This window comes from Pan troglodytes, chromosome 12 (assembly GCF_028858775.2).
Source record: "Pan troglodytes isolate AG18354 chromosome 12, NHGRI_mPanTro3-v2.0_pri, whole genome shotgun sequence".
Lineage (NCBI taxonomy): Eukaryota > Metazoa > Chordata > Mammalia > Primates > Hominidae > Pan > Pan troglodytes.
The window spans coordinates 27,192,203-27,217,629 of record NC_072410.2 but is presented as its reverse complement, the minus strand read 5'-3'; the positions used below and the strand labels follow the sequence as shown (position 1 = coordinate 27,217,629).

The window sequence follows — 25,427 nt, the reverse complement described above, 5'->3', positions numbered from 1 at the left end:
AAGTAACAGACAATTTCTAGGTAATCTGAGGTTTCAATACCCTTTACTCAATAAGTGATAGAACAAGAAGGCAGAAAATCAGCGAGAATAGACTTGAACAACACTATGCTTTTCAAGTACCCACGGAACACTTACCAAAATAGACCATATTTTAGGCCATACAACAACTCTCAATTAAAGGATTGAGTCAGAAGGATTTAAGTCATACAAAGTATGTGCCCTGACCACAAATCAATCAGATTAAAGACCAATAACAAAAATAACTCTGGCAAATACACAAATATTTGGAAACTAAGTAACACACATCTAAATAACCCTGGGTCAAACAGGTAATGAAAATAGAAATAGGAAATAGAAAATATTCTGAACTGAATAAAAATTCGTCAACCAGAATTTGTGGAATGCAGCTACAGCTGTACTTGAATACAAATTTTTAGCACTGCTGAATGTCTACATTAGAAGAGTCTTAAATCAATGACTTTGACTTCTACCTTAAGCAACTAGATAAAAGAAGAGTGACTTAAACCCAAAGCAAGCAGAGGAAAGGAAATAATAAACATCTGCTGTGGTCTGAATGTTTGTCTTCCCCAAAATTTATATGCTGAAAGCCAATCACAGATGTGATGGTATTAGGAGGGGGGATTTTTACAGGTAGTTGGTCATGAGACCGAAGCCCTAATGAATGGGATTAGTGCTTAGTGCTCTTATACAACAGACCCCAGATCTCCTTCACCCCTTCTGCCAAGTGAGGGCACAGAGAAAAAGCATTCATGAACTAGGATGTGTTCTCTAACCATACACCAAACACAACAGCATCTGGATCTTGGACTGCTGAACCCACAACTGCGAGAAATCAACTTCCATGGTTTGAACCAGTCTATGGTATTTTGTTATACTGTTGGTTCCAGAAGAAACAATAGAAAAAAATCACAACACAAAACACCTTGAGGAGATCAATAAATGTGATAAAGCTCCATTTAGCCAGGCTGCTCAGAATAAAAGAAACAATAAAAATTACTAATTTCAGAAATAAACAATGTGACATAATTATAGATTCTACAGATACTAAAAATATAACAAGATATTATAATTTCTATGTAAGTAAACAGGACAACTTAGATAAAATTAACAAATTCCTTTAAAAATGAAAATTAGCAAATCTCAATCAAGAAGCAATAGATAACGTGAATTGCCCTATATCTATAAAAGAAAGTTAAGTTATAGTTAAAAACCTTCCTAAAAGAAAACTCCAGACCCAGCTGGCTATGCTGGTGAATTCTACAAAACATTACTGGAAGAAAATAATACAATTATACATAAACTCTCCCAAAAGAAACAGAAAGAAGGAGTATATCTCAACTCAGTCTGTAACGTTAGCTTTACCCTGAACCAAAACCAGAAAATATTACCAACAAGAAAATTCCCTCATGAGCACGAATGTAAAAATTCAACCAATTTGTGATGCAACGAAGACATCCTCCCATAGTGGGTGGAGTGAATAAACTGTGGTTACACAGCCATACAGTGGAATATCACTCTACACATAAAGAAATGAGCAATCAATTCATGAAAATATGTGAAGGAACCTTAAATGCATATTACCAAGTGACATAAGCTAATCTGAAAAGGCTACTTACTGTATGGTTCCAACTATATGATCAGGAAAAGGCAAAACTATGGATAAAGTAAAAGGGTGCCAAAGGGTAAGAGACAGCAGGAAAAGATACATAGGCAGAGCACAGAGGATTTTTAGGGAAGTCAAAATAATTTATATAACATGGATACACATCATTGTACATTTGTCCAAATCCATACATGTACAGTACCAAGAGTGAACCCCAATGCAAATTATGGGCTTGGGGTGATTGTGATGTGTCAATTTAGGCTCATCTATCATAGCAACTACCACTATGGTGAAGGATACTGGTAATGAAGGAGGCTAAACATGTATTGGATTGGGGGTATACAAAAAAATATCTGAACCTCCCTCTCAATTTTGACAGGAACATAAAACTGGTCTAAAAAATAAAAGTCTTTATAATAAATTCTAAATGAGACTTTAGTAAATTGTATCCGACAGTATAATGAAAAGGTAATACATCATAAACAAATGGGGTTTATTCCAGAAATGGAAGGTTGGCTTAACATTGAAACACCATCATTATTTACCACAAAACAAACTGAAAGAGAAGACCCATAGGATCATCCCAACAGACACAGGCATCTGATAAAATTTACTCCTGATGTCTCAAAGAAGAAACACTCTCAGCAACATAAGAATCCAAGGGAAGTTCTTCAGCATGATAAACAACGTCTATGATGAACCTACAGCTAACGTGCATCATAGTGAAAAACTGAATGCATTTCCCATAAGATGAGGAAGAACATGGGAATGTCTGCTTTCACTACTTGTTTGTAGCATTGTTCTGAAGATTCTAGTTAATGCAGTCAGGCAAGAAAAAGAAATGAGGCATCCAAGTTTAAATAAAGAAATAAAATTGTCTTTATACACAACCATGACCATAAAATAGGTATGGGTAAACCCCAACCTGTGGGCCAGCTTCTTGTCTGATAAGCTTTTATTGGAACACAGCTGTGTTCATTAATTTATGGATGATCTATGGCTGCTCTCATACTAAAATGGCAGAGTTTATCAGCTGCAAAAGAGACCCTTTTGCAAGCCTAAAATATTCACTATCCTTAGTAAGAGGGTAGTTTGAGAAAGAAAGGTTTAACGACCTTTGGTCTATGAAGAAAATCTGATCAAATCTACCAACAATGTGCCAGAACTAATAAGTGAGTTTAACAAGATTGAAGGATACAAATTCAATATAGAAAAATTAACTGTATTTCTATATGCTAGCGATAAACAATCAAATGAAAAATTTAAAACTATCATTTTCTATAGTTTTATAAAAATGTATATTTGGATTAGCAATGCTCAACCTGTATAAATAAAGTCAAATACATCTACATTAATTAAACTATCCTTTACAACTTCATCAAAAATGAAATACAGATAAATCTGATAAAATATGAAAAGACCTATAAACTAAAAACTACAAAATACTGAGAAAATTAAATATTACCTCTATAAAAGCAGACATACACTTTATTGAGGAGTAGATTCGCTATTGTTAAGATGTCAATTCTCCCCAAATTAATCTATAAATATGACCCAATCCCAACTTAATTTCCAACAAGCGAGCAGTCTTTATTTTATTGATAAGCTGATTCTAAAGTTCATGAGAAAATGCAAAGGATCTAGCACAGTCAAAACAGAACAAAGAACAAAATTGGAGGATTCATTTCAACAATTACTATAAATCAATAGTAACCAAAACAGTGTGCCATAGGTACAGGCTGAGTATCCCTTATTCAAAATGCTTCAGACTAGAAATTTTTCAGATTTTGGATTTTGGAATATTTGCATATACATGATGAGATATCTTGGGGATAGGACCCAAGTCTAAACACAAAATACATTTGTTTTTCATATTTACCTTGTACACAAAGACCGAAGGTAATTTTAAACAATACTTTTAATAATTTGGGGCATGAAACAATGTTTGTATACATGAGGTCGGATGTAGAATTTTTCCACTGTGGTGTCTATGTTGGCAATCAAAAAGTCTGGGGTTTTAGAGCATTTCAGATTTGGGATATTTAAATTAGCAATGCTCAACCTGTATAAAGAAAGTCAAATTCAGACAATCCCCAACTTAAGGTGGTTTGACTTATTGACTTTACAGTGGGTTTACTGAAGTATTAAATTGCTTTTGACTCAAACACTGGGTTTCCCACAATTTGGGGAGCATCTGCAAATTAATAAAATTCAACAGACAGTCCAGAAATAGATAACACATATGCAACCAGCTTATGACTGACAAAGGCAGGATGGCAATGCAGTGGAGAAAGGATAGCCTTTTCAACATGTGGTGTTGGAACAATTGGCTGTCCATATCCAAAAAGTGAACTTGAATCCATACCTCACCTCACTCCATAGACAAAAGGAAACTCAAAATGGAGCACAGATTTAAATGGAAGATACAAATCTATAAAATTTCTAGAACAAACACAGGAAAAATCTTTGTGACCTTGTGCTAGGCCAACATTTTTTACATATGACACAAAATGCAAAATCTGTAATTCAACAATTAAATTGGATTTCATTACGATTAAAATCTTCTGCTCTTCAAAAGATACTACAAAGCAAGTGAAAAGTCAACCCAAAAACTGGCAAAAATACCCTTGTAAAAAAGTAGCTAAAAAGTAATAGTATCCAAATACATACAGAATTATTAAAACTCAACAAGTAAGAAAACATCAACCTACTTTTTTATATGCAAAAGATGTGAAAAGACAGTTCAACAAAGATGTACAGATGGCAAATAAAGGAAAGATGCTCAACATTTTAGTCATTAGGATTGTGTACATTAAACCCATAAAAATATACATAATATACCCATCAGAATAACTAAAATTTAAAAAAGTAAATACAGCAGTAGTGTGACAACATAGCAACTGGAATGGTCATTTACTGCTGATGAGAATAGAAAATAGTACAAATATTTTGGAAAACCATTTAGCAGCTTTTAAAAACAGGAATATGAAGGGCCATGAGGAGAAATTAGCGGGTGATGGATATATGTTGACTATCTCGATGATGGTAATAGTTTCACATGTGTATACATCTGTTAAAACTTATCAAATGGTACCTTTTACATGTGTGCACTGTATCACATATCAATTATACCACACTAAAGCTACTGATTGTAGGAGCAAACACCTAAGGCACTGGCTGTGGCACAGAGAAGGGTATGCAATGATGCAGTATAAAGCTCGAGGACTGAGATCCATACCTTATAGCAATAAATGGCAGCTGGGTTTTCAGCAAGCAGGTAACATGATCAGGTGTGATTTTTTACAACTATATAATTATGATTGCAGAACAGGCCATGGTTTTGGAAGGTGGAATAGTAGGAAAGACAGTTAGAGGGTTATCACAGTATTTCAGGTGGGAAGAAATGGTAACATGACCACGGGTAAATGGGTAATGGCATAGACGAGAAGCAGAGTAAACAAACACATTGGGCGTGCCATTCACACTGAGAAAAGTACAGTGAAATGATCATAGCTCTTTGGCTGAGAAGGTACAAGATACAGTTGCTTTCATTCTATTTTAACATAAGGCATATTTCTGAGATGAACATTCTTGTAACATATCAGTACTCTATGGTACAGTGCTAAGCAATGTGTGCATACATTGCTATAGGATTTTTTAAAAGCCTTATATTTATGCATTGGTCCTACCTTTGCACTTCATTTCATGTTGATCAATGAGTAATATGACATTCTTACAATTACAGCAAAGCGAGTCACTGTCCTCTGAGACTGTTTGAGATGACTGAATTATGTCATCAAGGTCATCCCTAGAATGTATTTGGTTTTTCACCTACAAAATAAATAACACTGTTTCAAAATGTCCCCAAAATATTTATAGCATATACTAAATGTACAGAAGTGGGAATTGCCCATCTGTTTATATGAGCACAAATACAGGTACCTGTTCAGTACTTTTTTTTTAAGCAATTTCCTTTATGTTGACTCTAGTTCAGAAGACCACATGGTCTATGGATAAATTAGTTTCCCAGTTCCTATGCTATTTAGAAAACTGACAGAGAGACTTGGGTTAATTAAGGAACAAAGATTAAGAGAATGTCTTCCTGAGCTTGAATTATTTTAATTGCAAAAACAATCTAGTTATACATACAATTAGGTATTTAGATTACCCTATTTTACACAAGAGATTTTCATAAGTGAAAAAATTCAAATGGATCAAATAATTGGTGAAGAGAAAAACCAGAGTAGCAGCAAGTGACCCTCTAAGTCTTTTGGAAGTTGAACTTTCTCCAAAGCCAGGAACTCTACTTTACTTGTAATATGCTTACCTCATTCTTAAATCTTTGCATATATCACTTAATTCCACTTCTAGACATACTGCTGATGTTCTGTCACCATGTGATGGAGAATAATGCACATTTTCTAATTCAAGTTTTATGCTTTCATATTTATTTGCACTACAGTTGTCACATAACGGCTTCTGGAACACATTCTGTATTGGTTTTGTACTGTTGTGTTTGTAACTACAGAAACACCATAATCTTTTTTTTTTTTTAAATCACATGCTTCATTTCTTTGGAGCAGGTAAGCCACATACCTAAAAGTCTTTTTGAATCACTAAATTGAGGCATATGTCCGATGTTTAATTTCTAATTAGCGGTGTTTTAGTTTTTTGTCATTTGCCTAACAACCTATTTGTCTTCTTTTATTTCATCCATAACTACTTCTGGGTTTCTTGCTTTTGTACTTTCAGTATCATTATAAAAATTTTCCTTGTCTGAGTTAAAAACATGTTCAGTATCTGGTTTGTTGTCATTTTCACAGTCTACTTTATTTCTATTTAAATAAAGCTCCGAAGGTGACTGGCAAGCATATTCTGGGGACCCAGAGTATGAATGAGAAAGAAAGGCATTTGTGAGACTGGGTTATTTTTGTTCAGGAAATATCTGGACTACTACAGAGACAGACATGCCAGATGCATCACTTTTCTGACAATCAGGTGAATCATTTGTCAAATTAGAGGGTATTTACTTAAGTTTGTTCTTCCTGTGGAGTTATTATGTAGTTGCTCTTCCTCAATACAAGCAGTTTTGTAATTTTCACAAATTTCACCAAAACTCTGCTTTAACTTATTTGTGATGAATTTTAAAGTTTTTTTTTACCTAATTTGTCTTGTTTGATCCACATTCTCTCATACTTTTGTGCACAAGTAAGTCCTGCATATATAAAGTGGTCCTTTCTATCACAACGCTTTTTCACTACTAGTTGTTGAGACAATTTTTGCACATGCAAAAGTGGAAGATAAATTTGCTAGTTTTCTTTCTCAGATGTCTTTTCTGTCAGAGTACATGTTTTAAAAATAACTTTATCTTTAAATAATCATGTGTAAAAAGAACAAAATTAAAAAATAATTAAAGTTTAATATCACACTTCTTAATCTATGTTTACCTACTCCCAAATCACTGGATTGTAACTAAGAAGTGAAAAATAATTTGCATTAGCCTAAAATCAGTGAAAAACATAAACCATGAAACTTTAATTTGTCACTGTTTGTTTGGACTAAACTTGACTAATTCATTATGTGTTAAATTTCCCAAAAATGAATTAGGAGATGACTTGTGGTACTATAAAGGCACTGTCACTTTAAAAGACTTTATCACTATGTGTACAGTGTACACTCGAGTGCTTTTTCCTAATATTACTAACTAATGATTAGGCAAACTTTAAGTTATTAGGAGCCAAAATCACCACCAGTCAGTAAGAAAAGCAAATTCTTCGTCTGGCAGCCAAGATGGCTGAATAGGAACAGCTCCAGTCTACAGCTCCCAGTGTGAGCGACGCAGAAGACAAGTGATTTCTGCATTTCCATCTGAGGTACCAGGTTCATCTCACTAGGGAGTACCAGACAGTGGGTGCAGGACAGTGGGTGCAGTGCACCGTGCATGACCCGAAGGAGGGCGAGGCATTGCCTCACTCAGAAAGTGCAAGAGGTCAGGGAGTTCCCTTTCCTAGTCAAAGAAATGGGTGACAGACAGCACCTGGAAAATTGGGTTACTCCCACCCTAATACTGCGCTTTTCCGATGGGCTTAAAAAATGGTGCACCAGGAGATTATATCCTGCACATGGCTTGGAGGGTCCTATGCCCACGGAGTCTCACTGATTGCTAGCACAGCAGTCTGAGATCAAACTGCAAGGCAGCAGTGAGGCTGGGGGAGGGACACCCGCCATTGCCCAGGCTTGCTTAGGTAAACAAAGCAGCTGGGAAGCTCAAACTGGGTGGAGCCCACCACAGCTCAAGGAGGCCTGCCTGCCTCTGTAGGCTCCACCTCTGGGGGCAGGGCACAGAGAAACAAAAAGACAGCAATAACTTCTGCAGACTTAAATGTCCCTGTCTGACAACTTTGAAGAGAGCAGTGGTTCTCCCAGCATGCAGCTGGAGATCTGAGAATGGGCAGACTGCCTCCTCAAGTGGGTCCCTGACCACTGACCCCGAGCAGCCTAACTGGGAGGCACCCCGCAGTAGGGGCAGACTGACACCTCACACGGCTGGGTACTCCTCTGAGACAAAACTCCCAGAGGAATGATCACACAGCAGCATTCGCTGTTCATGAAAATCCGCTGTTCTGCAGCCACCGCTGCTGATACCCAGGAAGACAGGGTCTGGAGTGGACCTCTAGCAAACTCCAACAGACCTGCAGCTGAGGGTCCTGTCTGGTAGAAGGAAAACTAACAAACAGAAAGGACATCCACACCAAAAACCCATCTGTACATCACCATCATCAGAGACCAAAAGTAGATAAAACCACAGAGATGGGGAAAAAACAGAGCAGAAAAACTGGAAACTCTAAAAAGCAGAGTGCCTCTCCTCTTCCAAAGGAACGCAGTTCCTCGCCACCAACGGAACAAAGCTGGACGGAGAATGACTTTGACGAGTTGAGAGAAGATGGCTTCAGATGATCAAACTACTCTGAGCTACAGGAGGAAATTCAAATCAAAGGCAAAGAAGTTAAAAACTTTGAAAAAAATTTAGATGAATGTATACCTAGAATAACCAATACAGAGAAGTGCTTAAAGGAGCTGATGGAGCTGGAAGCCGAGGCTTGAGAACTACATGAAGAATGCAGAAGCCTCAGAGGCCGATGCGATCAACTGGAAGAAAGGGTATCAGTGATGGAAGATGAAATGACTGAAATGAAGAGAGAAGGGAAGTTGAGAGAAAAAAGAATAAAAAGAAATGAACAAAGCCTCCAAGAAATATGGGACTATGTGAAAAGACCAAATCTACATCTGATTGGTGTACCTGAAAGTCACGGGGAGAATGGAACCAAGTTGGAAAACACTGTGCAGGATATTATCCAGGAGAACTTCCCCAATCTAGCAAGGCAGGCCAACATTCAGATTCAGGAAACACAGAGAATGCCACAAAGATACCCCTTGAGAAGAGCAACTCCAAGACATATAATTGTCAGATTCACCAAAGCTGAAATGAAGGAAAAAATGTTAAGGGCAGCCAGAGAGAAAGGTCGGGTTACCCATAAAGGGAAGCCCATCAGACTAACAGTGGATCTCTCGGCAGAAACTCTACAAGCCAGAAGAGAGTGGGGGCCAATATTCAACATTCTTAAAGAAAAGAATTTTCAACCCAGAATTTTGTATCCAGCCAAACTAAGCTTCATAAATGAAGGAGAAATAAAATCCTTTACAGACAAGCAAATGATGAGAGATTTTGTCACCGCCAAGCCTGCCCTAAAAGAGCTCCTGAAGGAAGCATTAAACATGGAAAGGAACAACCGGTACCAGCTGCTGCAAAATCATGCCAAAATATAAAGACTATCGAGACTAGGAAGAAACTGCATTAACTAACGAGCAAAATAATTAGCTAACATCATAATGCCATGATCAAATTCACAAATAACAATATTAACTTTAAATGTAAATGGACTAAATGATCCAATTAAAAGATACAGACTGGCAAATTGGATAAAGAGTCAAGACCCATCAGTGTGCTGTATTCAGGAAACCCATCTCACGTGCAGAGACACACATAGGCTCAAAATAAAAGGATGGAGGAAGATCTACCAAGCAAATGGAAAACAAAAAAAGGCAGGGGTTGCAATACTACTCTCTGATAAAACAGACTTTAAACCAACAAAGATCAAAAGAGACAAAGAAGGCCATTACATAATGGTAAAGGGATCAATTCAACAAGAAGAGCTAACTATCCTAAATATATATGCACCCAATACAGGAGCATCCAGATTCATAAAGCAAGTGCTGAGTGACCTACAAAGAGACTTAGACTCCCACACAATAATAATGGGACACTTTAACATCCCACTGTCAACATTACACAGATCAACGAGACAGAAAGTTAACAAGGAGACCCAGGAATTGAACTCAGCTCTGCACCAAGTGGACCTAATAGACATCTACAGAACTCTCCACCCCAAATCAATAGAATATACATTTTTTTCAGCACCACACCACACCTATTCCAAAATTGACCACATACTTGGAAGTAAAGCTCTCCTCAGCAAATGTAAAAGAACAGAAAGTATAACAAACTGTCGGTCAGACCACAGTGCAATCAAACTAGAACTCAGGATTAAGAAACTCACTCAAAACTGCTCAACTACATGGAAACTGAACAACCTGCTCCTGAATGACTACTGGGTACATAACGAAATGAAGGCAGAAATAAAGATGTTCTTTGAAACCAAAGAGAACAAAGACACAACATACCAGAATCTCTGGGACACATTCAAAGCAGTGTGCAGAGGGAAATTTATAGCACTAAATGCCCACAAGAGAAAGCAGGAAAGATCCAAAATTGACACCCTAACATCACAATTAAAAATAGAAAAGCAAGAGCAAACACATTCAAAAGCTAGCAGAAGGCAAGAAATAACTAAAATCAGAGCAGAACTGAAGGAAATAGAGACACAAAAAACCCTTCAAAAATTAATGAATCCAGGAGCCAGTTTCTTGAAAGGATCAACAAAATTGATAGACCGTTAGCAACACTAATAAAGAAGAAAAGAGAGAAGAATCAAATAGACGCAATACAAAATGATAAAGGGGATATCACCACCGATCCCACAGAAATACAAACTACCATCAGAGAATACTACAACACCTCTACACAAATAAACTAGAAAATCTAGAAGAAATGGATAAATTCCTCAACACATACACCCTCCCAACACTAAACCAGGAAGAAGTTGAATCTCTGAATAGACCAATAACAGGCTCTGAAATTGTGGCAATAATCAATAGCTTACCAACCAAAAAGAGTCCAGGACCAGATGGATTCACAGCCGAATTTTACCAGAGGTGCAAGGAGGAACTGGTACCCTTCCTTCTGAAACTATTCCTTGATGAACATTGATGCAAAAATCCTTTATAAAATACTGGCAAAACGAATCCAGCAGCACATTAAAAAGCTTATCCACCATGATCAAGTGGGCTTCATCCCTGGGATGCAAGGCTGGTTCAATATACACAAATCAATAAATGTAATCCAGCTTATAAACAGAACCAAAGACAAAAACCACATGATTATCTCAATAGATGCAGAAAAGGCCTTTGACAAAATTCAACAACCCTTCATGCTAAAAACTCTCAATAAATTAGGTATTGATGGGACGTATCTCAAAATAATAAGAGCTATCTATGACAAACCCACAGCCAATGTCATACTGAATGGGCAAAAACTGGAAGCATTCCCTTTGAAAACTGGCACAAGACAGGGATGCCCTCTCTCACCACTCCTATTCAACATAGTGTTGGAAGTTCTGGCCAGGGCAATTAGGCAGGAGAAGGAAATAAAGTGTATTCAATTAGGAAAAGAGGAAGTCAAATTGTCCCTGTTTGCAGATGACATGATTGTATATCTAGAAAACCCCATTGTCTCAGCCTAAAATCTCCTTAAGCTGATAAGCAACTTCAGCAAAGTCTCAGGATACAAAATCAATGTACAAAAATCACAAGCATTCTTATACACCAATAACAGACAAACAGAGAGCCAAATCATGAGTGAATTCCCATTCACAATTGCTTCAAAGAGAATAAAATACCTAGGAATCCAACTTACAAGGGACATGAAAGACCTCTTCAAGGAGAACTACAAACCACTGCTCAATGAAATAAAAGAGGATACAAACAAATGGAAGAACATTCCATGCTCATGGGTAGGAAGAATCAATATTGTGAAAATGGCCATACTACCCAAGGTAATTTATAGATTCAATGCCATCCCCATCAAGCTCCCAGTGACTTTCTTCACTGAATTGGAAAAAACTACTTTAAAGTTCATATGGAACCAAAAAAGAGCCGGCATCGCCAAGTCAATCCTAAGCCAAAAGAACAAAGCTGGAGGCATCATGCTACCTGACTTCAAACTACACTACAAGGCTACATTAACCAAAATAGCATGGTACTGGTACCAAAACAGAGATATAGACCAATGGAACAGAACAGAGCCCTCAGAAATAACACCGCATATCTACAACTATCTGATCTTTGACAAACCTGACAAAAACAAGCAATGGGGAAAGGATTCCCTATTTAATAAAGGGTGCTGGGAAAACTGGCTAGCCATATGTAGAAAGCTGAAACTGGATCCCTTCCTTACACCTTATACAAAAATTAATTCAAGATGGATTAAAGACTTAAACATTAGACCTAAAACCATAAAAACCCTAGAAGAAAACCTAGGCATTACCATTCAGGACATAGGCATGGGCAAGGACTTCATGTCTAAAACACCAAAAGCAATGGCAACCAAAGCCAAAATTGACAGATGGGATCTAATTAAACTAAAGAGCTTCTGCACAGCAAAAGAAACTGCCATCAGAGTGAACAGGCAACCTACAAAATGGGAGAAAATTTTCGCAACCTACTCATCTGACAAAGGGCTAATATCCAAAATCTACAATGAACTCAAACAAATTTACAAGAAAAAAACAAACAAGCCCATCAAAAAGTGGGCAAAGAATATGAACAGACACTTCTCAAAAGAAGACGTTTATGCAGCCAAAAAACACTTGAAAAAATGCTCGCCATCACTGGCCATCAGAGAAATGCAAATCAAAACCACAATGAGATACCATCTCACACCAGTTAGAATGGCAATCATTAAAAAGTCAGGAAACAACAGGTGCTGGAGAGGATGTGGAGAAATAGCAACACTTTTACACTGTTGGTGGGACTGTAAACTAGTTCAACCATTGTGGAAGTCAGTGTGGCAATTCCTCAGGGATCTAGAACTAGAAATACCATTTGACCCAGCCATCCCATTACTGGGTATATGCCCAAAGGACTATAAATCATGCTGCTATAAAGACACATGCACACGTATGTTTATTGTGGCACTATTCACAATAGCAAAGACTTGGAACCAACCCAAATGTCCAACAGTGATAGACTGGATTAAGAAAATGTGGCACATATACACCATGGAATACTATGCAGCCATAAAAAATGATGAGTTCATGTCCTTTGTAGGGACATGGATGAAATTGGAAATCATCATTCTCAGTAAACTATCTCAAGGACAAAAAACCAAACACTGCATGTTCTCACTCATAGGTGGGAATTGAAAAATGAGAACACACGGACACAGGAAGGGGAACATCACACCCTGGGGACTGTTGTGGGGTGGGGGAAGGGGGAGGGATAGCATTAGGAGATATACCTAATGCTAAATGACGAGTTAATGGGTGCAGCGCACCAGCATGGCACATGTACACATATGTAACTAACCTGCACATTGTGCACATGTACCCTAAAACTTAAAGTATAATAATAATAAAATAAAAAAGAAAAGCAAATTCTTACATTTTAATGCAAATTACATATTGTAATATGGTTGACAGTGTTATATACTTATATAGATTATAGGCTTAAGTTCTAAGGTCTACTAATGACAGTGGATTTAATAAATTTAACAATATTTAGAGATTTTCTATATTGAAATACATTAGGCAGTTATTGTTTGTACACTAATACCAAAGGTGCCATTATGCAAGGTATAATTCTCTTGATAGCCAGTTGGGTTGATTTTATGACCCATTCTCTCCCCGAACATAGAAACTGAAGTCAGAGATCAAAAGGGAAAATAAATTCTTAACCTTGGTATTAGTGACTGGCAATTAAAAAAACTGCAAAGTTTGAACCACTAGCAATAATTACTCCTTTAATCTGAATCCAGTACGGTGGTCATCACTGTTAAATTGTTCATAATTTCTATTGCTTAAAATTGTAATTCAATATTTGATCTTACCTTCTTTATTATAATAGGAAGTTATAAAAATAGAAGTGCAAACAATATCAGGAACTTTTTAACTCAATTCCAAGAGTAAAGATTAGATACAAGTTGCTATAGATTCCAACACTATTTTAAGTTTTATAACTAGTTAAATGTTTTTAAAATGAAATATTAAATTATAATCAACTGATACTAAAAGGCTAATCCAAAGGTAAATTCATTTCAAATATGCTGTATTGCCAAAGCTAGGAAAACAAGATTAAACCAGAAATTTGATTTTAAATTTTTACATACCTGTGGCTGGTTATTTTCATATTCTTCAAGCCTCTTTTGCTCTCCCTCTGATGCCATTTCTAAGTCTTGTTCTGCTAAAAAAATTATATATTTAGTTAAAATGAGCTACACAGAATAGTTAGATAAAAGCCATGGTCAGCGGTGGCTCACGCCTGTAATCCCAGCACTTTGGGAGGCCGAGGCGGGTGGATCACGAGGTCAGGAGATCGAGACCATCCTGGCTAACAAGGTGAAACCCTGTCTCTACTAAAAAATACAAAAAATTAGCTGGGCGTGGTGGCGGGCGCCTGTAGTCCCAGCTAGTCGGGAGGCTGGGGCAGGAGAATGGCCCGAGCCCGGGAGGTGGAGCTTGCAGCGAGCTGAAGATCTCACCACTGCACCTCTAGCCTGGGTGGCAGAGCGAGACTGCGTCTCAAAAAAAAAAAAAAAAAAAAAAAAAAAAAAAAAGATCTCACCACTGCACCTCCAGCCTGGGCGGCAGAGCGAGACTGTGTCTCAAAAAAATAAAATAAAATAAAATAAAAGCCATAGTCTTTCTAAAACCAGAAAATAAAAGTGTTTAAACGAAGCTTAATCTTTAGTATAACATGTACTTCTTTAAGAAAGGCTTTTAATCCTCCAAAACTTCAGCAAACCACTTGGGGAGGCACTAGATGTCACCAGGTTCAAGCCATGCAAACGTGGTCAAAGATTCACTCACAAATTCACCCACCCAACATCAATGAACGTAACCATCAGAAATAAGACAAAATGTAAAAATCCAATAGAAACAGAAAAAGTAATAGCACACTGTTCTTTACTTCACAATAGTACCTTTGTAACAGCACATTGAGCCTGCTGTTCATTATTAATCATTTCCAAAATGACTGCTACTGTTTACACTTTCATCAATGTACAGTCTCTTCTTTATATCTAAAATATTTTCCTCAACTATTCTGACAGATTTCTTTCATAATTTAAGACTCAGACAGCTATGTGAAGTCTTCCTTGATTCTGGCTATCTTTCCTCAGATAAACGGTTTTATTTAATACAGGTTTTATAACATATGTAGTTAAGGTTTCAAAAGTGAGATTATGTCTCAACTAACTATAACTGAAATAGAAGAGTGTATCTATTCCAATGTAAACATGTTGACTGATAATGAGAAAAATGATCCTTATAAAGAATAGCAAATCATGATCCTGAGAGAGTAAGTGTCAAAGCTGATGGGAGGATGCTATGGCCTATCTTTAATGCAATACTTCAGATTCAATTACACCATTATACTACAAGCATTTACCATGTCCAACTATTTTTCCTATTATTTAGGAAGTAGAAAGTTGTGAGGACACTTCCAATAAATATACAATTTATTTCTCATCAGAGAAACTGTTTAAAATTAATCAGCTTAGACAGTTGTAGAATAAAAATTAATAAAACTATTCATTTTTTTCATTCCTAGGTAGGCTACTGCTATGTCTACATTGCTTGTATCCTGCAGTTTGGCCCTGTCAAGAACTTTCTGAATCCACTCATGCAAGAAGATATGTAAACCACATCAAAAATAGTGTATAGGCTGGGTGTGGTGGCTCACGCCTGTAATCACAACACTTTGGGAGGCTGAAGTGGGTGGATCACAAGGTCAGGAGGTCGAGACCAGCCTGACTAACATGGTGAAACCCCATCTCTACTCAAAATACAAAAATTAGCCGGGCATGGTGTCATGTGCCTGTAATCCCAGCTACTCAGGGGGCTGAGGCAGGAGAATCGCTTTAACCCGGGAGGTGGAGGTTGCAGTGAGCCGAGATTGTGCCGTTGCACTCCAGGCTGGGAGACAGAGTGAGACTCTGTCTCAAAAAAAAAAAAAAAGTGTATAATAAGCTTTCAACATGTAAATAATTGTCAAAAATGAAAAAATTAAATTTCCACAGACTTATTAATAACATTTTATACTTCAAAATCAGTGCAATGTTCACTGATTATTTTGGTTTTGTTATTCAAAGAATGAATGCTATAACTTTTTGTTTCTAAAATTAGTTTGATTTGATATACCATGCTAATCTGTAAGGCACTTTCATGGTACTGTGATCTTATTAAAAAAATAGGTTTCTTAGTAAAATCAGTCAAAGTTTCTTAGTTCAAATAAATTTCATTTGATTAACTAATATCAACACTTCCATATAGCTCTCATAAATTATTCCCACCACAAATAAAGAGGAAAGCCTCTTAATTTAGCAGTAGTACCTTACATGTATAATTTCTATTTCCTAAATTTGTGTTCCTTTCCCTCTGGCTAGAAACATGCTCAGAAATAGTAGCAAAATGACACTGTTATGTTTCAAACTGCTATCAGATGGCAAACAGGTATATGGAAAGGAGCTCGACATCACTGATCATCACAGAAATACAAATCAAAGCTACAATGAGGTATCATCTCACCTCAGTTAAAATGGCTTTTATCCAAATGGCAGGCATTAAGAAATGCTGGTGAGGATGTGGAGAAAGCAGAACCCTCATACACCATTGGTGGCATTGTGAATTAGTACAGTCACTGTGCAGAACAGTATAGAGTCCTCAAAAAATTAAAAATACAGCTACCCACATGATCCAGCAATCCCATTGCTAGGTAACTATTCAAAAGCAAGAAAACCAGTATTATAAAAGAGAAATCTGTCCTGACATGTTTATTGCAGCACTTTTCACAATAGCCATAATTTGGAATCAACCTAAATGTACATCAACAGAAAAATGGGTTCTAAAAATGTGATACATATACGGCTCAGCCATATGAAAGAATAAGATCCTCTCATTCGCAATGACATGGATGGAACAAGAGGACATTATGTCAAGTAAAATAATCCAGGCAAAGAAAGGAAGGCTTCACATGTTGTCAGTCCTTTGTGGGTGTGAGAAATTTAAAAAATAGAGCTCATGGAGATGAAGAGAAAAATCACCATTACCACAGTCTAGGAAGGGTGTGGGGGTGGTAGGAAATGAGGATGCTTAATAAGTACAAACTATAGTTAGAAACAATGAATAAAATTTAGCATTTTATAGCACAAAAACATGACTACATTCAGCAATAACTTGTACATTTTAGCATTACTGAGGAAGTACAAATTAAAAGACAGCACAAAGAAATGGTTAATGCTTGAGGTGATGGATAACCCATTAACCATGATGTCATTATTACACACTGTATGCCTGTATCAAACTATCTCATTTACTCCATAAACATAAACACCTACAATTTACTCATTAAAATTAAAAACAAAAAAATAAAGTAACATACACACACACAGTGTGCTAATCAGAACATCCGATTGGCTTAATATAATAAGTGCAACAAAATTGACCAGAACCAATAAAAGTTAAAACAAAACAAATATGTTACAAAATAAAACATTTCATTAGCTAAAAGCCATAATTTGAATTGACTTTTAAAGCAAAACAAATATTTTACAGTATCAAAACTGATCTCTGTAATTCGCTAAAAACTATTGAAATTCCAAACTGGAAACTTCAGAGTATCAAAATGTAAAAGTAGAAACATCTGAATAAAACCTTATATTTTTAGGCCAGGCATGGTGGTTCACACCTGTAATCCCAGCACTTTGGGAGGGCGAGGCGGGAGGATCACCTGAGGTCGAGAGCTCAAGACCAGCCTGACCAACATGGAGAAAGCCTGTCTCTACTAAAAATACAAAATTAGCCGGGCATGGTGGTGCATACCTGTAATCCCAGCTACTCGGGAGGCTGAGGCAGGAGAATTGCTTGAACCAGGAAGGTGGAGGTTGCGGTGAGCTACAATTGAGCCATTGCACTCCAGCCTGGGCAACAAGAGCAAAGCTCTGTCTCCAAAAAAAAAAAAAAAAACCTTATGTTTTAAAAATATTTTTTCCTTATGCATGTAAATCTCATTTTTGAAAATGATAACAGCTGCATTATTTAGATGAAATCCTGAAATAAAATATAAAAATTGAAATAATTGAGAATAGAAAGACTATGAGCATTACAAACAGATTAATGTACTTCTTTCCAGAGTTAAATCTACAATGCAAAGTTTACCTGGTGTGGATGTTTGTACATCCTTCATTTTGGTGGCTGTATTCAGAACAGAATCTTTATTTTCAATTGTAGCCTGAATGGGTTTTAAAACAAAGTGATTAGCACATGATGTATATTGGTATAGGTTATGCAGTTAATAATTAAAAATATAAATGTAAGAGTAATTACCTTCAAGGTGGGCAGATTCTCAGGATACTCTAACAAGCAAGAGAAATATATAATCAATCATATGTAAATATGGTAAGGCCAACCATACATTCGTGGAGTGTTAGCATCAAACTGAATACTCTTGCCTGTATTAGTGTAGGGTTTCATGTTTTTCTAGTTTGTTTCTTTGGGACAGTAACATGATAGAAATGCAATGAAGAAAATAGGAATACAAGCTTCAAAAACATAAGTTACAAGTTAAAAAGTGAGATTATGCACCACATCTATTGCTAAAAATAAAGTGTTAATATCAATGTGGATATACTGATTAACAAGGAGAAATGTGATCTAAAATCAGAGGAGCAAGTCATAACCCTAGAAATAAGTGTAAAAGCTGGTGCTAACTGCGACTGCATGACTTTCATTCAAGACATCAGAAGGCTTTATACCATTATAACATAAACATTCATCATGCTCTTTAGCTTGTCTGATAACTGAGAAGGTACACAATTACAATGACACTTCAGTTGAACATACACTTCACGTGTCTTCAGTGTAAGTGTCCTGAATTGATCTGCTTGGATATATGTTTGGTGAATCCTAGTAGTTAATATTCATTATTTATCATGCCCATGTGGTGTAATAATCTGCCTACATTTCTTATATCCTCTAGTTTAGCCTTCAGAAAGTTTCTTCATCCACTAATGGCAAGAAGGTATAATATATAAACCCCATCAAAAAGTATAATAAATTATACATATTTATACAAAATGGAATTGCTCCAGGCATTAGATATTAATAAACTTATACATTTGGAAATCAGTCCAATATTCATTGAAAATAACCACTTTAGGATTCAATTAATGCATTCAACATTATTTTTGTCTGTAAAATTAGTCTGCTCTGGAATATCACTTTACTATAAAGAATTTTCATTAAATAGCTATTTTAACAAGACAGCCAGCACTTTGGAAAAAAACTAAATATTCATATTAAACTTCAACTCATTTGAATAACTAATAAAAAATATATGTGTGATGTCTGATACTAATAAACATGAATAATGAGGCACTGTGGTTTATCCCAATTCTAGCACTCCTTCCTGATTCCAGTAGTCATTGGAGCAGCCAGAAATCAGATCTTCCGGTATGCAAATATTCTAAATGCGTCTGAAGTGAGTTCACTCAGGCTTCCTCAGCAGAAACCCCAAAATTACCTAAATAACTTTTTCCTTCCCCTCTTTCTTGCCTTGCAATCCCTCTTTCTTGATGAAAATAATTACTACATCAGTGGTCACCTTGCTCCTCATTCTCCAGTGTTTATGGGTTATTATGACAACTTCCCCCCTCTGGTTTAAGCAGTACTATCTGACGTCTACAATTTCTATTACTTTTTCTCTTTCTCCTTCCCCTTTCCATAGAAACATGCTCTGAAATAAGAGCAAAATTATGCTGTCCCCTGATCCTCTTATCTCTTATGTCTTGAACTGTTTTCCAACAGTTCTTCTACACAGTTTCAATGTAGGGAAGTCTATAAGCTTGTTACTAAGATCATGGCCAACGACCAGCAGCATCAACAACACCTGACAACTCAGTAGAAATGCACAATCTCAGGCCTGCTGAATCAGAAAGTGCATTTTCAATGAGCCCCCCGCTGATCTATTCAGGGGTGGGACGTTGTCTTCTATCTTGAGTGCACATGACATTAAATGTATATTGCCAAATTACCTGTTCCAGATTTCCAACCGCCTGTTATTCTTGTGGCAATATTTGAAAGAGAAACTTTCTTTTTAAATATAACCTGAATGGAAAGAGAAACAAAATAGTCAATACATAATACATATTTCATAGGCTATGCAATAAATAATTCAAAATATAAATGAAAGAGTAACTACCTTCTGGGCCGATTGTTTCTGAGGAGACACTGAAAAGTAAAAGAAATATATAATCCATCATATGTAAATATGATAAAGTTATCCATACATTCATGCAGTGTTAGCATCAAGCTGTATCCTCCTGCCTGTACTAGTGTAGGATTTGATGTTTTACAGTTTGTGTCTTTGGGACAGGAACATGAGGAAATACACTGAAGAAAATAGGAATACACGCTTCCAGAAAATATACAGTCAGAAATTACAAAGAGGTATTATGCGTCATGTGTGTATTACTGAAATAAAAAGTGTCAATATCAATGTGGATATGCCGAATGATGAAAAGAAATGTGATCTAAAATCAGAGGAGCAACACATACACCCAGGAATCAATGTCAAAGAAGGTACTAAATGCTACTGCATGTTTTTCATGCAAGACATCAGAAGGATTTATACCATTGTACTGCAAGTATTCATCATGCTCTTTAACTTGCCTGGTAATTGAGCAGGTACACAATGACAATGACACTTTAGTAGAATGTACACTTCACAAGTCCTCAGTGGAAGTGTCGCAGCTTCATCAGCTTGGATATAGGTTTGGATAATCCTGTATACAATATTCTTTATTTCTCAAACCCATGTGGTGTAATAATGTGCCTACATTTGTTGTGTCCTCTAGTTTAGGCTACAGAAAGGTTCTTCATCCACTCATGGCAACAAAGTATAATATATAAACCATATCAAAAAGTATAATAAATGATCAAATTTGACATACTTATACAAAATAAAGTTGCTGAAGCATTAGATATGAATAACCTTTTACATTTGGAAACCACTCCAATATTCATTGAAAATAACAATTTTAAAAGTCAATGAATTCAAATTAATTTTGTTTCTAAAATAGTCTGGTTTGAAGTATCATGTTACTCTCTAAAGCATTTTCATTAAATTGCTATTTTATCCAAAGTTAGCTAATTGAAAAGCAAAGCCAATATATGCATATTCATGTTTATTTCACTTGAATAACTAATATCAACAAAACATATATCTCTGACGCCCAAGAGTAACAAAGAGGAGTAATGAGTCACTGTGGTTTATCCCAATTCTAGGAGTCCTTCCTGCTTCCACTGGTTCCTAAAGCAGCCAAAATCAAATCTTCTTTTAGGAAAATATTCGAATATGCATCTGAACTCACGTTTCCTCAGAAGAAACAACAAAATTACCTAAATAACTTCTTATTTTCCCTCCTTTCTGCCTGACAATCCCTCTTCCTTGAGGAAAGTAATTGCTACATCAGCGGTCTCGTTAGTTCTCGTTCTACAGTGTTTATGGGTTATTATGATCACTTTTCCATCTGTTTTTAAGAACACGATGTGATGTCTGTAAAATCTATACTTCATCTCTATCTCCTACCACCCTTGGTGAAAACATGCTGTAGAATTATAGCAAAATTATGCTGTCCCCTGAGCCCCTTATGTCTTGACATGCTCTCCAATGTTTCTTCTTCCCAATTTCAATGTGGGGAAGTCTATAATCTTACTTCGAAGATCACGTCCAAGACCAGCAGCATCAGCGTCACCCGAGAACTTATTACAAATTAAGAATCTCAGGTTTGCAAAATCAGAATGTGCAGCTTCGACAAGCCCCCCACTGATTTATTTGGGGAAGAGAAGTTCTGTTCTATCTGGACTGAACATGACATTAAATGTGTTTTGCAAAATTACCTGTCCCAGATTTTTCTCCATCCTTTATTTTTCTGGCTATATTCGAAACAGAATCTTTCTCATCACCTGTAGCCTGAATGGAATTTGAAACAAAATAATAAATAAATAAAGTATGTTTCATAGACTATACAATTACTAGTTCACAATATAAATAAGAGTTTAATTACCTTCAAGGCTGGTCGTCTCTGAGAAGACACTGAAAAGCAAAAGGGATACATAATCACTCACATGTACATATGATAAAGTTATTCATACATTCATGCAGTGTTAGCATCAAGCTGTATCCTTCTGCCTGTATTAGGGTAGGATTTGATGTTTCCTACTTTGTGTCTGGGGATTGGAACATGACAGAAATACACTGAAAAAAAGTAATACAGCCTTCATGAAAAATATACTTACAATTTCAAGCATGGTATGATTTGTCATATGTCTAAAACTAAAATAAAACCCTGTCAATATCAACGTGGATATGCTGAGTGATGAGGACAAATGTGATCTAAAATCAGAGGATCAACTCATACACCTGGGAATCAATGTCAAAGCAGGTGGTACTTGATCCCACAGGTCTTTCATGCAAGAAATCAGAAGGATTTACACCATTATACTACAAACATTCATCATGCTCTTTAACGTGCCCAATAACAGAGAAGGTACACAATTACAATGACACTTCAGTTGAATGTACACTTCACGCCTCTTCAGTGGAAGTGCCCTAAATTGATCACCTTGGATATCTGTTTGCTGAAACCGAGTAGATAATATTTATTATTCCTCACACCCACGTGGTGTAATAATTTGCCTAAGTTTCTTGTATCCACTCGTTTAGCTTTCCAAAAGTTTCTTCATCCATTCATGGCACCAAAGGATAACATATTAGCCTCAATAAAAATATCATCAATTATCAATTTTGACATACTTCTACAAAGTAAAACTGCTACAAGCATTAGATATTAATATGTTTTACATTCACAAATCACTCCAATATTCATTGAAAATGACCACTTTGGGAGTCAATTAGAATTCCATATACTTTTTGTTTCTAAAATAGTCTTGTTGGGAGTATCATGCTATTCTCTAAAGAAGTTTCATCCAATAGCTATTTTACCCAAGAGTTAGCTCCTTGAACAACGAAGCCAATGTATTCATATTCAAGTTTATCTCATTTTTATAACTAAAATCAACAAAACATGTATCTCTGATGCCTAATGGTATCAAAGAGGAGTAACGAGTCAGTGTGCTTTATCCCAATTCTAGCATTGTTTCCTGCTTCCAGTAGTTCTTGGAGAAGCCAAAATTTAATGTTCTTTTATGCAAATATTCCAAATTTATCTGAAGTGAGTTCCCTCAGGTTTCCTCAACAGAAACCCCAAAATTACATAAATAACTTCTTCTTTTCTCTCCTTCCTGCCTCACAATCCCTCTTCCTTGTGGAAAATAATTGCTACTTCAGTGATCTTGTTTCTTCTCATTCTACACTGTTTTTGAGGTATTAGGATCACTTTTCCCTCTGTTTATAACAATATTATCTGACACCTATAATATCTATTACTTCATCTCTTTCTCCTTCCCCTCTTGATGGAAACTTGCTGTAGAATTAAAGCAAAATGATGCTGTCCCCTGAGGCTGTTATGTGCTGAACCACTCTCCTATGGTTCTTCTTCCCAATTTCAATGTAGGGAAGTCTACAATCTTACTACTTAGATCATGGTCAAGGACCAGCAACATCAGGGTCACCCGAGAACTTATTACAAATGAAGAATCTCAGCCATGCAGAATCCAAACATAAAGCTTCAATGAACCCCCCGCTGATTTATTTGGGGAAGTGAATTTCTCTTCTATTTGATTGAACATTACATTAAAGGTGTATTCCAAAATACCTGTCCCAGGTATTTGTCCATCCTTTATTTCTGTGGCTATATTCCGAACAGAATCTTTCTTGACACTTGTAGCCTGAATGGGATTTGAAACAAAATAATCAATACATAAAGTATATATTCATAGACCATACAGTTAATAGTTCAAAATATATATGAGTGTTTAATTACCTTCCAGGCCGGTTGTTTCTGAGAAGACACTGAAAAGCAAAACAGATACATAATCACTCATATGTGCATATGATAAAGTTATTCAAACATTCATGCAGTGTTAGCATCAAGCTGCCTCTGTCTGCAGTTATTAGTGTAGGCTTTGATGCTTTATACTTTGTGTTTTGGGATGGGAACATGACAGAAATACACTGAAGAAAACAGGAATACAGGTTTCAAGAAATATACACTAAGCATTTCAAACGTAGTATGATTTGTCATATGACTAAAACTAAAATAAAAGTGTCAATTTCAATAAGGATATGCCGAGTGATGAGGACAAATGTGGTCTAAAATCACAGAAGCAACTAATCACCTGGGAATCAATGTCAAAGCAGGTGGTACATGCACCCGCATGACTTTCATGCAAGATATCCGAATGATTAAACCATTATACTGCAAACATTCAACATGCTCTTTAACTTGCCCAATAACTGAGAAGGTACACAAATACAATGACACTTCACTTGAACGTACACTTCACACCTCTTAAGTGGAAGGGACCTAAATTGATCAACGTGGATATATGTTTCCTGAATCCAAGTAAATAATTCATTATTTCTCACACCCATGTGCTGTAATAATTTGCCTAAGCTTCTTGTGTTCTCTAGTTTAGCCTTTTGAACATTTCTTCATCCACTCGTGGCAACAAAGTATAATATATAACCTCAATAAAAAGCATCATCAATTATCAATTTTGACATAATTCTACTAAATAAAACTGCTACAAGTATTGGATATTAATAAGCTTTTACACTTGGAAATCACTCCAATATTCATTGAAAATTACCATTTTAGGAGTCAGTTGTTGAATTCAACATTATTTTTGTTTCTAAAATAGTCTTGTTAGGAGTATCATGCTATTCTCTAAAGAATATTCATTAAATACCTATTTTATCCAAGAGTCAGCTCTTTGATCAATGAAGCCAATGTATTCATATTCAAGTTTATCTAATTTCTATAACTAAAATCAACAAAACGTGTAAGTCTGATACCTAACAGTAACAAAGAAGAGTAATTAGTAAATGAAGTTTATCCCAATTCTAGCATTATCTCCTGCACCCAGTAGTTCCAGCAGCTGCCAAAATCAAATCTTCTTTATGCAAATATGCTAAATGCCTCTGAAGTGAGTTCACTCAGGTTTCCTCAGCAGAAACCCCAAAATTACATAAATAACTTCTTTTCCCTCCTTCCTGCCTCACAATCCCTCTTCCTTGGGAAAAATCATTGCTATATCAGTGGTCTCCTTAGTTCTCATTCTACAGTGTCTACTGGTTATTAGGATCACTATTCTGTCTTTCTTATAGCAGAATGATGTGACATCTATAAAATCTATATTTCATGTCTTTCTCCTTCTACCCTTATTGA

At 36.2% G+C, this 25,427-nt stretch overlaps 1 protein-coding gene across 22 annotated transcripts in view; it reads right to left on the bottom strand.

Moving 5' to 3' along the window:
- ANKRD36C (ankyrin repeat domain 36C) overlaps nt 1-25,427 on the bottom strand; it is a 165,451-nt gene that overhangs the window by 25,549 nt on the left and 114,475 nt on the right. For all 22 annotated transcript variants that reach the window (XM_054678581.2, XM_063789626.1, XM_054678585.2 and 19 more), the window contains 10 exons: nt 24,021-24,049; nt 23,853-23,925; nt 22,143-22,171; nt 21,976-22,048; nt 20,276-20,304; nt 20,109-20,181; nt 18,403-18,431; nt 18,235-18,307; nt 14,187-14,260; nt 5,314-5,455 (listed from right to left, as the gene is read on the bottom strand). In XM_054678581.2, the coding sequence (XP_054534556.2) occupies nt 5,314-5,455; nt 14,187-14,260; nt 18,235-18,307; nt 18,403-18,431; nt 20,109-20,181; nt 20,276-20,304; nt 21,976-22,048; nt 22,143-22,171; nt 23,853-23,925; nt 24,021-24,049 (624 nt within the window). The remainder of the gene's footprint in view (nt 1-5,313; nt 5,456-14,186; nt 14,261-18,234; nt 18,308-18,402; nt 18,432-20,108; nt 20,182-20,275; nt 20,305-21,975; nt 22,049-22,142; nt 22,172-23,852; nt 23,926-24,020; nt 24,050-25,427) is intronic.